This window comes from Falco biarmicus, chromosome 1, assembly GCF_023638135.1.
Source record: "Falco biarmicus isolate bFalBia1 chromosome 1, bFalBia1.pri, whole genome shotgun sequence".
Taxonomy (NCBI): Eukaryota; Metazoa; Chordata; class Aves; order Falconiformes; family Falconidae; genus Falco; species Falco biarmicus.
This window is the reverse complement of record NC_079288.1, coordinates 76,428,180-76,443,058: the sequence shown is the minus strand read 5'-3', so window position 1 is coordinate 76,443,058 and position 14,879 is coordinate 76,428,180. Positions and strand designations below refer to the sequence as shown.

General features: G+C 43.6%; 1 protein-coding gene across 1 annotated transcript; it reads right to left on the bottom strand.

The window, feature by feature from the left end:
• Window positions 1-7,875: 7,875 nt before the first annotated feature.
• On the bottom strand, window positions 7,876-12,274 carry S100P (S100 calcium binding protein P). The gene is made up of 2 exons (XM_056326852.1): window positions 11,651-12,274; window positions 7,876-8,155 (listed from the first exon to the last, which is right to left on the bottom strand). The coding sequence occupies exons 1-2, from the start codon at window positions 11,786-11,788 to the stop codon at window positions 8,006-8,008; spliced, it is 288 nt and encodes a 95-aa protein (XP_056182827.1). The 5' UTR covers window positions 11,789-12,274; the 3' UTR covers window positions 7,876-8,005.
• Between the last annotated feature and the right edge of the window lie 2,605 nt (window positions 12,275-14,879).

Below are 14,879 nucleotides of genomic sequence, written 5' to 3'. Positions count from 1 at the left end.
GGGCAGGAAGAAAACAGGAAAAGGAGGGGAAATGTGGAAAGCAGGGTAAAACAAGGATACAGCTCAAATAGAGCTGGGGGAAAGGGCCCTTTTCTGCAGTCTGCCTCACCCCGCTGCACTGCCTTGGCTTTATCCTGCCCTTTGTTATCTTCCCTGCCTCTCCAGCTCGTGGAGATGAGGCAATGTGCCTGCAGAGTCTGCTAGCAAGGGCAGACTGTCAGCGAGGATCTGCTGCTGCCTCGTGATGTGAGAAAGCCGACAGTCTTCGTACTGAAAGACCAGTAGGGCAGTAGCTGGGCTTGTAGGAATTGCACTTACCCTGGCCAAAACTGGACTAAAATCCTCCTGCCTCTGAGGTGGTGGCTGGGAACAACTCCAGCCTAAGAAGTGAGAGGCTTTCAGCATCCCTGTGAATTTGGAGTGTAAGGTGGCACTTGGCCGCGCACCCAGCTCTGTGTTCAGACCACATATTCTGCAGTAGTGAAATCAAGCAGCAGCCCCAAGTTAACTCTAGAAGGTGCTTTCCAGCACCTTAAAACTGCAGCTTTGGGCTTTCCCTTTCTCCCAGCCCCAGCTGCAGGCTGAGCCCCAGGTAAGACATGCATCTTTGCCTGTGACTACAGGGCTCTCAGAGACCAACTAGCATCATCCCTGATATACTTGGGATTTATTTTTTTAATTATTTATTATTATTATATATAATATATTATCATAAAATATATAATATTATTCTATCATTTCCAGCTCTCCTATAGCTGCATCTCTGGGCTTTCTCTTTCTCTCACCTGTTTCCTTTGGGATATCAGTGATGGGGAGGAAGAAGTTGGTTTTGTCATGGGAGATTAAATATTCATTTCAGACAGGCCTCTTAGTACCTGCAGAAAAAGCAGCAGAGGGCACAGGGTCTTTGCCCTTTTACCTGTTCTGCAGGTTTTACCGATTGGCCTTTTAAACCTATTAACTTGACACTAACAGAGGAAATCTCATGGAAAGTATGGGGAAATTGAACTGTCTAAGGTCAGCATAGGTGAGGAAGTTAATTTAAAAACACAAAATTTACTTTTGTGATGTATTGGTGGCTTCCAGAACATCTTCATCCAAAGCTACTTGGTCAAAGCATCACAGACTTAAATTACAGAGTAGGGTTTGCAAATGAAGAGAAAGAAGGGAGCTATAATCACTATAACAAGGATTTCACGGCACTAAGAGAGAATAAATATTTGAACATTAAAATGCTTCCAAAGCAAACCCACCATCCTGGGATTCCAAACCATCAGATTTAAACCCTACAATGGAGCAAGGCTAAAACCGTGGCAGTTATCTGCAGGTTGCTTCAGTCTCTCTGTGCTTGTACTTACATCCTGGAGAGGAAGTTCCTGGCTCCTGCAGCACATTGCTGCTCAGCTTTCTTACCCATTTCTTTTCAGGAACGTTTTGTTCTTTCTGATTGCAACAGTGAATAGCTACCTAATACTTTAGAGACCTACTTCTGCCTGTCATAAAACAAAAGAAAATGATATAGGCAATTGCATCTAAATAGGAAGCGATAAAATCACGAGGGAAAAGGAAATCAGTACATTTATTTGGATATAATGGAAAGGTTTACTAGGCAACATCTACTACTAATTACTAAGATAAATTAATATTTATAGAATATTCTGATGCCTAGTCCTGCAGCAAAGTATGGTATGTGCACCTATTGAGAGCAGCAGAGCTGTGTCCTTAAAAAAATGAAGTTTTCTTTCCTTTCAAATGATGAGCAGCTTCCAGAATGGAGCTGTGACCCAGAGGTTTTCATGTTGGTACAGGAGTAAAAAAAACCCATATTGACTAGGAAGGCAAAAAAAAGGAATGAGTCTGGGGGAGAAAATGGCCTGGAAAAGCTGTACAAAAGCGTAGTCAATTAGCTGCTGGAATGACTAATTTCCAGGTGGGTGGATCTGAGCAGACTGCAGAAACCTGTGCTAAACCCCAAGGCCCTGCTCCCAGTGCATGGGGAAGGTATCTCAGAAGGGGACCCAAAAGCACAAACCCGTCTGCTGGGGATCTGCATGCACACAGGCAGCAGGTGGTGTCCCAGAGGACACAGGACAAGCTCCGAACCTCACCTGGGCTGCAGCTTTGAACCCTCCTTAGCAAAATAGAGATCTCAGTCCTTCCCTCCAGGTACCTGAGTAGGAGGCAGATTTTTTGGTGTGGTTTTTTGGGTTTTTTTTTTTTTGTTTTGTTTTTTTGTTTTTTTGGTTTTTTTTTTCATTTAAGAGCTTTGCCAAGCACTGCTGAGTGGTTAAGGTGGGGGAGATGTGCCAGCAGGGCTTCCACTCTGCTGGTGATGGGCTGAGCATCCACCTGCCATTTCACACCATTTTACAGGGAGGAGGAGGACATGCTCCCTCAGGGAGGAGGGTGAGGAGGATGATGAGGAAGGGGACGAGGACAAGGAGAAAGAGGAGATGCTCCTTCTTCTCCTCTGCTGAGACCTTTTCAGCCTGTTGCAGAGAATGTGGTCCAAGAGAGAGGACCAAAGCAGCGACCATAGCTCTGCCATTCAATGGCCTGGGTGCTCGCCTGTCAAAGGGTATCTTTTCAGTTATGCCAGCTCTGGTTTTTGTATTAAATAGTTATTAACTAAAATATAAAACCTGCCCTTACAGTGTATCTGGGACACAGACACCTGCACTACCAGCTTGTGCTCTATCTACCAGACTACAGACATGTGCTACTTCTCATGCACCCTTTTCCAGGCCTCCTCAGCCTCACTGGTCCCTGACACGACGGAGGGAGCTGGTGGCAGGTTCCCTGGACCTCCTGCTACCCCAGCTCCTGCTACGTAGCGCACTGAGCTGGTGTGTGTGGGTTTCAGCTGAGGAAAGGTTTGAATGCTATTTCCCAGCTCCTACAGGAGCGTTTCACGGTAAGACTGTTGCATAAAAGATAGGTAACATCTCCTCCTCCTCCTCTACCCACCTTTTATAAGGAAACCAGCAGCTAAAATGTATTTTGTAAGGAGTTTGGTCTTGGCACTGGAGGTCAAGTGTTGAAGGTGCACATTGTTAGCATGGGATGCTCGGAGGGCTTGTAGGGAGGAATGTCCAGTTTCCAGCCCCAAGCTGGGTTTACTGGGGAGATGAACGCTATGTTTGGCTGGGTGAACTGTTTTTTAACATGAGCCCCAGTGAACCTGAAAGGTAAAATAATGAGGAACCTTTTGAGTTAAAACCTCAATGTAAGTGACCACAAGTGACTTCAGGGTTAGTAACATTATTCCTATTTTCTCCTGTATATACACTCAGAAACAAGGTTTCAATGTGACATTTTAAAAACTGAAGAGCCTTAACAGTATCCCACCACTTTTCAAAATGGCAACTATAGATGCTGGAGTACCTTAATCTGTAGAAGGTATCTACTGTTAATACAAATTTATTTTTTCTGTGTAACAAAAATACCTGCTGGCTGCTTTGCTGCTTAGCTGACTTTCTGACCTCTGTCTTTAAGCCTTCCCTAATTTGAAACTCATCACAGGTTATGATTTCCTATATCATTGTTCTCTGGTGATATCCATTCCCATATCTTTTATTTTCTGTTGACATAACTAAGTCAAACATGCACCGTCTGCAATTGTTAGCTCGTATTTGCTGAGCTGTTCTTTGTCCTGTCTTTTCCTTTCTCTTACGGCTGCCTATACTGTTTCTTATACTATCTTATCCTACATAGTACATTTAGGCCTAAGAGCTGAGGTTAAATGGTAGGTATAAAACCAGGTCTAGCATCTCTGCAGCTCAAACCTTGAGTAACAAAAGTTTACCTGGGGAATGAAATATACGGTATATTCTGGGTAAACTGTGGGTTCATAGTGAAAACTAGTAACACTGGGGAAGAAAATTAACAGATTGAAAGATACTAAAGTGATTCTTCTCAAATGCTTTTAGGTTAAATAATATATTCTGAAAAGTAATTTTTTTTCTATGGTAAGGTGGGAGCTATATGTTAATTTCTTTTATTCCTGGATCATTTTGTCTCTGAGGTGTCATCAGTTGAATTTTCAGTACTACATTGAAATGAATATTCATCACCGAGTTACAGCTTTTGAAAGATCTGCAGGGAAAAAGAAAAAAAAAAAAACAAACCACCACCAACCACCACAGTGAAACACCTTTTCTTCCTCCTTTCTGCAGCTCTGAACATGCACAGCTCCCTCTGGTTAGCAAACCAGCACACAGCATCCCTGTGCTCCTGGGCACGGTCTCTGAGCTCTTCTGGTGTCCCCACAGGTACCAGTGGGACCAGGGAGCCTACCGAGAGTTCAACACAAGTGTAAGAGTTTGCACGGTTGGGACCTGCAGGAACAACGAGAAAAATAACATTGCACTGGTTTCATGGCACACTTGAGCTGGTGGCAAGAGTAATGGCTCAGGTACTCCTTCGTGGAAGCGAAGATGCTGGAGCTCATCACAGCTGGTTGTTACCCTTTGGAAGGTGGAGCGGTGACAAAGCAGCTTCAGGCTGCTGTGAGCAGAGCTGCAGATAAGCAGTGTAAACTGAGTCTTCAAGCACCCTACAAGTGCAGAAAAAACCCTGCACAATATCAGGGAAACGGGCAAAATGGCATTACAGAAAAAGTGAAATTGTGTGGGTATCAGACACCAGACCCTGGAAGTTTAGGTATTAAAGGTGAAACATGGGGTAAATTACAGCTTTTACCGCTGAATAGCATGGTTTTAAAAATCCGATAGATAAAATGGAGTGACTAAAATAAGGTGGCGCTCTTGGCTGACAAGCAACATTCTCCTTAAGAGATATGTTTTAAAAGACATCTCAATGTGGTGTAGAATGATACTACAATAAATTGCACAAAGGATTTGCTACAAACAAGGGGAAACTCACAAGGGTGAGTCTGGGATGGTGCAACTAAACCCTACTGAAAGCCCAAGAGACAGAGCCTCTGTGTGGCCCTCGGCTCCTGCTGCTCCCACTGCAACCAGTGAAATGCTGTCGATGGCACATGCACTATTTATTTAGAAATAAAATTGCCATGACGTTAAGAACACTGCTGATTTTGTTAAAAATCTTAACACAAATTCTTTATGCTCTGTCTCAATAATGATAGATGGAATTTTGGGCTCAGTGGGTAATAAAAAGGCTGCATTTAGTGCCACACAGTGGTAAAAAGAAATAATTTCAGTGAGGATGGGTATTACAAAGCAATGTAGAGGAAACGTTTTAGATGCTAATGGAAAAGGAAAAGGAAACATACATTTCAAAAAAATTAGGACACCCCAATCAATCGGTGGCAGGTGTCACCTAAATTTCCTCACCTGAGATGGTTTATACCACTAGCTAGCTGGGTAGACAATATATGAAATTTACCTCTGTAATTTATAATCAACTTCCTTTGCAATAAGGAGAACACTTTTCTCATTTATAGCCTTGACGAAACAGTGAGTGATGTGATACTGGAATCTGCCAGCCCTGGCAAGTGATGAGCTGCACAGCAGCCATCGGGCAGGGGCATACTGGGTTAGAGCTGTAAAGGTATCTCAAACAACTGAAATAATATGGAGTAATCTCTGAAAAAAAGGCTAATTTGGGAAGAATTTTGCACATCTTCATGACTAGTAGGTAGTGCAGAGAAATATTACTGTTGTACTACTGTTGCCCATACAGCAAGTCATGTTACTTATGCAAGCATAATATCTGTGGTGCAGTCCATCTCCAGCCACCCAGGAACTCAGCAATCCTCTGAGTGTTGTTCAGCACGACTGTGTGCCACAGGGATTTGGGGGCTAGAAGGCAGACCCTCACTCAAAACGGTGGGTTGCAAGAGCTCAGTCTGTAGCAGTGCTGGAGTGGGGACAAATCCCTGCTGTCCCTTTTGGCAGGGGACAGCCATGCTCACGCACACACATAAACATGCTTCCTCATTTTTGAGCGATCTCTTGCACACACTGATACTGGTTTATGAAGTCTGTCGGAGAATGAGAATAACTGATCATTTCTTTGTTGTAGGTCTGTGCTAAGCTGGGAAGCTGTTCTCAGCAAGGTGCCAGGGAGAAGGCATGAACGTGGGCAGCACTCACTAGTTTTTGGTTGCATGTTAGGCATGGTCTGTGACCGCAGGCTAACAGCACCTGTTGCAGTGCCATTTGCAGCTGCACCAGTGGCTGCTTTGACTCACAGCAGTTGTGGCTCTAACGCTTTTTGGGTGGGGGATCCCTCCGTGGGTGTCTGTGCCAGGTGCAGTGCTGGTGTGTACACCAGCCACGTGTAGTGTGGGGGGGATGGGAGACTCTGAAGACTTACTGGGGCTGGACAACCCTGGTGAGGACAGAGCCACATTCACCAAGCAGTGCCTGGCCCCTGGAATGCGGTTGCTCGATCTGACACAACAGTGCCAGGGCACAGAAGAGCCTTTCCCAAAGCGGCTGGCAGTCGTGTCCATTAAAGTGCGTTGGGGTGCTGTGCGCTTGGTATTAGCAATCAAGTTTTAAGTGGTGTTTAGTTGGTACAGCTAAACCAAGGGACTGAAGGTGGCTAGATAAAAGGACACCTGCAATGATTAAAACAGGCTGAAGTAATCTAATGAGCCCAAACTTTTCCCAGCAGGTTTCCCAGAAGATCTCGCACTTAAATATGTGTGATCATACACAGCTATGAATGGGTCAGATCTGTGGTTTAACTTCAGACTCAGAAAACACAGTGACACTAAGATCTTGTTCCAGCTCCAGGTACACAACTGTGGTCACTCAGCTCATTGTACCAGGCTTCAGGAGGAAGAGGAAAATGTTTTTGCAGTTAAAGCAGTGCTCTGCACCTACAGAGCCCTTGTTCGTACATCTGCTGTGCTGGGCGATCTGCCGGGGCCTCCAGTCGGAGCTGAAGTGCTGCGAAGCAGCGGCGTGCAGCTGCACAGGGAGCTGCGGCACCTCTACCTGCACAGCACGTTTGTGCTTGCAGCAGCACAGGGAATGACTTGGCTCTTGGCATAAGATAGGAACAGCACCAAATGGGGCTGTTCTGAAGACAAAGGAACTAAAATGGATGTTTTTGCAGTCCGGACTGGGATGCTCACCTGCAAAGTGCTTCAGACTACAGATTGATTCAGTCTTGCTCCAGCTGCAGAGTCACAGCTGCTGTCTGTTGCCTGCTCCGCTGAAAGCAAGCTCTTCCACTTCTCTGCACAGACATTTTTCAGGTAAAGAAGCAATAATTGCTGCCATTAGCCTTGTTTCAGGCAAAAATATTATGACTTGCTATTTGAGAGGGTATTTAAATTTGTTTTAAATAAAACGGTTATAGTGTACAACCCTACCTACCTTGCCAATGGTGCAGCAATATCATTATACTGGTACAGAAGCCTTCTTATGTTATAGAAAGTAAATATATGTGAGCTGGGTGAAATGGTTCACCAGCACATAAAACTGCACAGAATCCTCCATGCAGTGGAAAAAAAAAAAAAAAAAAAAAGTGTTTGGGTTTGCTATGTCTTTTTAACCAAGAAGGATCCTACATGGCAGCCCTGCAACAACTGCACAGGTGAGAGCACTAAACAGGCTGGATGGCTGCCCAGGGGAGCTGGATCCCATCCAGCCCTGGTGGCACACACATGGATTTAGGCTGCAGCCTTTGTCAGCTGAAGCTCAACAGGCTGCATCCCAGAGATGGTGCTGTGTAAAAGCAGCCTCTAGCTGATTCCTGGCTCTAGCAGCACTTACCCTTGTGCATCCTCTGCACTGAGATGAATATTGAGACTTTTGGTTAAGAACAGAATTTTAAAAAGCAGAGAAAGAGAGAAACTACTCAATGTGAGTTAGTAGGAGCTGTTAAGCCCAGGTTTTTCCACAAAGGAGCAGAAATTAACATTCAAGACAGGGAATTAAGCACAGTAGGATTTATTTTTACAGCCCAGCATGCTTGTAAACTGCATGGCAGCACATGGAAGGAGCGAAGGGATCCATACCACGAGCATATGGAGCACAGGCAAAGGCTTCTGAGAGCGTTTTGACAATTACTTGGCTGCTTTCTGCTCAAAATATTTGTGACAGCAGCAAGTCAGAGTGGCCACAAAGATGACAAATTCCTTGAAGTCTATTTGAGAATCACCGTTTTCATCCAGGTTCTTGAAGACTTTATCAATAGCATCCTTGTCCTTCGCTGACTGGAAAAGGAAAAGAGCAGATTGAAGTGAGAGGTGGCACAAGCCCCCATGCAGCAACATCACTGCCTGCACCCTGGACAAGGCCTGGTGGGGCTCCGAGCCCTCGCCGAGGCCGGGTGTATGTGTCTGGGGACTGTGAGGCTGGCACCAGCTCGGGTGCATTTACCTTTCTGTGGGAGATTGCAATCGAATTGCTTTTGGGGGGATGATGGAGGTGTAACGGTTCCTGCACGCAGCCCCGCTGTTAGCCTGCCTAGCGTAACAGGTTATCATGTTTCTGTTAGTGAAACCTTTTGGGTTTTTTTCTTCTCTTTGCATGCTTTATGCATTAAAATCTCTGGGTATCAAGCCATGAGTTCCTTCGAACTGTATTTGGCTGAGACAACTGCTCAGCGCCCAGTGTGGGACGTGGGGCTGCTGTGCCTCCACCTCCCCATCTCGGTGGGAGCTACCTGTTTCCTCCTCCAGCTGCCTGGAAAACACACCCTTCCCATGGGAACTCATGCTGCTGCTGGCCTCAGGCCCAGGCTGGGGTCTCTGGGTGACAGCAGGACCAGGGATGAGTCCCAGCATCCTCATGGCATGGGCGCAGACCCACATCTGCCCACCACCTGCACAGCGGCAGCGAGCACAGCAGACCCCGGCCCCGAAAGCATGTGCTTCTGGGTTTATTACACGTGAGAGCTGTGGTCATGCACCGGCATGGAAAGGCAAGTTTTCTAAGTTTAAAACAACGTGTCATAATTAAAGCTGTGTAATGCGAAGCCCTGAGGACATTACCCAGCTGAGCTGAATGCCACGCATTCCCCATCTGCTCCTTTGGAAAGGCTCGGCTGGAGCTTGGGCAGTTTGCAGTTTTGCAAAGCAATGCTTTCCTGGAGCAAATGTCAAATTTAAGCTTCATTAAATACCGCCACCCCAGCAAAGATGCAAACAGCCTCAAAAGTGCTTTCAGAGCTGCCTCTGGCCTCGGTGCCCAGCACAAGCTGCTCGCAGGAGCCAACATCTGGGGAGGCAGCTCCTGAAGCAAGCATGATGCTAAGCTTCAGTTACGGCAGCGAAAAATAGCAGAACTATCTTTCTAAGTTGTCATAATTCTGATGGACTGAATGAACCAGTACAACTCGATACTGATGCTAAGCAAGGCACCATCCAAGTAAAAATAGTTTTTAAAAAAAACTTTTGCCAAAAAATATATATGAAAAAGTAGGTTTTCTCTAAAGTAGCTTACAGGAGGGCTTTCTGGCTGGAGTCCTGGCACTGATTATCTCCAGTGATTTTAGAAAACGCAGTTTTAAAAATAAGCAGGTGATGGCAGTAGAGACTTATCCAATATAGGAAACAACCCTGTGGATTTTGTTGACTCTAAACAAAAAATAAATCTGGTATTATACGAGATAGGCATTATATAAACTTTGGAAAAATTTCCACACATTTACAATAATTACTACCTTAATTGAAATCTGAAAGCACTTCTTGATCATGTTCTAATTAAATTTCTCATTCTGTGATTTCATGTTTCACTTTAAATATAGGCACGTTTAAAATCACTAAAAATTGAACCAGTTCCCTAGATTTGAGTGATGAATATGTCTGGAAGGTTTTGTTCCTTTTCACTTTGCAAATTACAATCCTTTTTAATTTTTTAAGCAAATATTTAAAATTATTTAGTGAAACAGATGAACTAGTTTTAGCCTCTGAATTACTTCTGAAATGCACACTTGGGAATTATTTTTTGGAAACTCTTTATAACTGAGTCCAGTCCTTCAGTCCTGTGGTATGGATTTATTCCTGCCTCTAACCGATTCAGGCCCTTTCCAGATAGTTGTGAGCTGTGTCAGCAATGACCAATTTTAAGGCCAGAAATATACATGAGTATTTGAAAGACTCTGTTTCCCAGAACATTGTTACAAATAAAAAAATATCAATATAAATGTTAGGAATAGGCAGATTAAACTTTTTTTCTGAAATCAGACTAATGTTCTCAGTTTCTTTCTTGCAGTTATTAGTCTGCAAGACAGGACATTTTTGGTTTAAATTCAAGTAATGGCATAAATTGTTATTTTGTGCTTTTGGGGTTTTGTTTATTTTTTTCGTTTTAGAATAGGTAAAATGGGAAAGAGACGGAGACTAGAACATAAGAGGACATGCAGCTAATTATCTTCCTAGAAAATTCGAGTTTTCCCAGCAGTTTCAGAAGAGAAGTAGAGCCAATGTGGGGAACTGGAAAAGGTGGTGCCTGGCCAGTAAACGTAGTCAGAAATGAACTTTAGCACATCGTCCCATTTGGCCGCTGTCTAGCACAGTGGCTCCCCAGCCTTACATAGACCAAATGTCAAGCTTCTGGGGGATTTCCATGTGCCCTGAGAACTGAGGTTTTGTTGTGGGTGTTTGCTATAGGTAACACACATCTCCATGATCAGGAGGAACAGGATGCTTCCTGTGGTGCTGTTGGGTCACAACCACGAATGTGTTTTACAGAGTTTTTTTCAGAGATATTTTCCTCTATTCCCCCAGAGCCATCCAGGTTCTCATTCTGAGTATTGCATCTGCATTTCATTTCTGAACTGTAAACCCAGTAGGCGTGGATTTCAAACAGTGATTTCATATAGCTTGCATAGAAACATATTTATTTGTATCAAGTGCCCTGAAATGGTTGTTAAAAAATTGAATTATGCGGGATACAAAAAGTGGTAGCCACATTTGGAACATTTGGTTCTAGCCTTTGCATTTAAGAACAATAGCTGTACATCTAGATAAACATTGCTCCTGTGTGGAAAGAACAAGACATTTAAAGGTGTTTTCTGGATTTTTAGTGAAGGGAAGCAGACAAAAAAAATTGGAAATGAAAAGCGTTTTGTCTCCCAGGCAGCTAAACACTGGAGTATTTACTGTAAGATGTTAAGCATTTTGAAGACCTGCTAAGAGTTACTGTTTTTATATATATAACCTACTTAAATGCACCTGATGATCACACACAAATCTATGTTGTAAAATACTTTTTCAGGTCTTTCTTTTAGTATTAAAGACAAATGCAAAACTGTTCATACTGAGTTCATCTGTTTTTCTCATTTATGCGTAAATCTGATGAGCATACTGAGTATGTAGTTTAAATTCCTAGAGAAAGTAAGTGTATAATTATTTGCAATCAAGATCTTCAATTGGCAACAACACAACTACCTTCACAGCAGTTGTGACATGATGTGAGCTGATAAATCTAGGGATAAACAGAAGTAGGTGAATTCTGAAGGTGAAACCCAGTCTATTTCAAAGCCATTGTCCTGAAAACTCGACCGGTGAGTGTGCTAAACAGGGAATGGCCCTGAATATTAGAATCAGTTTCACACAGCATACGCAAAGGCTTTTTTATTCATTTTTTTTCTACACACAGTTGCGTATTTCCAGATGTAATTTCCCCTATAATGCACTAAAAGCTGTATCTGCAGGCAGCCCTTACATCAGCTACACAGAAACGATACCGTGCTGTTCTCTTACCGAGAGGAAGTTTGGGAGCTCTTTTTCCAGAAGCATCTTTAGTTCTGCTTTGGTGAGGGTTTGCCTGTTGCCATCAGCCTTTGCATATTTGTCAAAGACAGCAATGGTCATTCCCATCGCGGTTTCCAGCTGAGACATGTTGCTGCTGGAGTCTGGCTTTCTTCTGAACAGTAACAGCCTCAGGGCTCTCTCAGAGGATGGTGACTGGTCTTATTCTGGGATCCTTTATGCAACTGTCCATCCAATCAATGGTTGCACACCAGAGGGACAGTTATGCCTTAGCAAACATCCGTATCTGAGCACTGCTTGGAGTACATGCCTCTGTGCTGACAGCTATTCAAAACTCAAGCTTTATCACTCTGGTGTGGCTGGTAGAACCAGTTGCTCACCAGTAGAAAACAGCCTCTCCTTCAAGATACACAGTGTGCCCAACGAAAATCAGATTTTGGTACTGGCTGTTTGCTCAAGAAGCAGATTTGTTCCTTCGGATATCCCCATCTGAGCAGGGAGTGGATAGCCCAGCTTCAGCAGAGTATCTGCTAGCTTGCTCAGGAGGAAGGGAAACATCTCCTTCCTCACTACCGCAGGGGCTCTGCCTGGTGCTGCCTGTGCTGAGCCCAGAGCAGGCACAGACTGCCCTCTCTGCCGTGCAGAGGACCTTGTGGCAGACCAGATGGCTCACTAGCACACAATGGGGTTGAAACTCACTGGATGAAAAGTAGAGGTCTGCCGTGCAGAGGGCTTAGTCCCCCTGGGTTTGCACTCCCTCCATAGTGGATATCTGAAACAGGTCTGATAAACCAGCTTCTCTCCAGGGCTGGTAAAGCAAGCCTTGCAGATCTGCTACACAAAGAACTTGCTCAGATGGGGATATCTGATGGAATAAATCTGATAGCTTGAGCAAACAGCCAGTAGCAAAGTCCACCTTGATCTGCAGTGAAATAAATTGTTATTGACCCTACGCAGCATCAAACCTTGCAATAAAATGGGCTGTACTGAAACCAAAAGGTCACTTTGAAATCCTGTGGTCCTCTGTGGCTGTTGATGAACTTTGTGATTTGCTTGAAAACTGTGGTCCCTCACCATTAAAACACCAGGGACACTGGGACCCACACCTACTCACAAGAGAGCTGCCTGAGGGTCTGTGCAGGGAGCTGAGCCGTACATGGACAGTGTTAGCTCAGGTGGTGGAAGCTGATCAGCTACAGCTATGCTAACTTTTGAACAAGTCAAAATTTCTGGCCAAGCAGCAGGGTAACTTGGGGGCTACCCTACACCTGGAGGAGCTCACTTAAGGTGAGTTACATCTACACTAGAGTCTTCAGAGCAGACACAGTCTAACAAATTCTTTGGGGGAACCTATCAAAACTAGGGCATCATGCATGAATAATCCTGGTGGACCCCAGGGTGATGTGTTCTCTGTAGAAGACCCTGACTACAGATTCCCAAAATTAAACCTGCGTTTGGATGTTTTTGGACATAGCTCTGCATGCTTGAAGATGCTTCCACTCATGTTATGCTGTAGACAGGTTAGCAAAAAATTGTTTTTAATTAAGAAAAAAATTTTCAAATTAAACTTCTTTCTCCCGGATGTCTGTAGCTGCCTGTTCCCCAGGCAAAATCTGTCCAACATCTACAACATGTCAGAGCAAGACTACACATCACAAGTACACAGAAAACTAGTACTTTTCTGAAACAAAACACCCATGATTTTTCATCTTACATTCTCCAACACGGGACTTTGCATTTCCCAGAAAATCATGGCAACAGCTAAGGCTGTACACTTTATTTAAACAGTTCATAAGCACTATTTCTTCCCGTGACTTTAACCCCATGGTATAATCGCCACTGATGTGCATGAACTGGATAAGGATTTTAATTAAATTTTGAAGTTTTCGCATTAAAGAATATGTGGAAACCTGTGGGGTTACTTCAGAAGAAGGAATAAGAAAAGAGCAAACAACTCGCCCTTGTTAGCTAAGGACAACATCTGGTGTTTGCATACACACACAATAGCAGTTGCTGGCGTGTCAAGTGCCAGGAACTTTTCTTTGTCCTCTTCCGGCATATAGCTGTAACATGAATATTAAACATGACCATTAAAGAAAAATCAATTCCTCCCTCTAAAGTAAAATTTATCAAAGTAAAACGTATACTTCAAGCATTTTCATGACTTTGAATCATGGACGTTGGTATTAGTTATACAGACGGAAAAACCAGTGCCCCGAAAAGGCAGAGGGGTAGATCATCAGCTTCAGCCAACAGAATGTATCAGTATGCCCACACCTTTGCCATCAACCTGGCAGAAAAGCTGCCCTCATTCTTGACCTATTTTCCTCTGCAAGCTCAGGTGACACGCAGTTTTTGAGAAGACAGCTTCAAAAGTATTAAAACACAAAATAAACCACGGGGCTTGAACTTCCACAAACTGTTAAGGTCACCATGGTACACTGTCACTTTTTTTTTTTTTTTGGTGTTAATGTGTCATATTTGTATTCATGCATGTGCACATGCATCAGTGCTGCTCAGACTTTGCAATTCACACTTTCTGTATTGTCTAAATATTTTCTTACGATTTGTGTTTCATTAAAAATAGCAGTTCTCTGCACAAGGCATGGACTATTATTACGAGTGTTTGCAAAACCAAAGCAGAGTACAAATAGGAGGCACACACAGGAAAGCAAGCGGTGTTTTGATGCCAACACATCTGTCCATCTCCCCGGTGAGACAAGCCATTTTCTGTGGGCTTGTTTAAATTTTATATTATTATTTTAATGTAAACAAGATCCATTATTTGCTTCTTTCAGGTTTCTTTCTTCCAAGCATGGTATAGGCAACAGCTTGGGTGCGTATTTACTGAGGGTTTATACAGAATTAGGTCTTGTTGTTCCTAACTTGGGCCAAAAGTTTAAAATATTTATGTGATACAAATGCGGACTGTCACTTACGTAATTCTCAAAAACCATTCAGATATAATCAAATTTTGTGGCATTTGGCCAGATGTTCAGGCTTACATGAGATTTGTGTGACCTTGTGCTGATTTTCTCCTAGAGAATAAATTTTATCCTGTGCTCTTTGCAGCAGGGTCTGCTTTGGAAAAGTCTGAATAAATACATTTATCAGCTCTGCTCTGAAGAGCCTGATGTGTCACAGCCAGCTGAATGGGATAGCTGGAATGGTAAACTTCTTATCACTCCTTACAGCTTATTCCAAAAGGTACAGGAAGTTT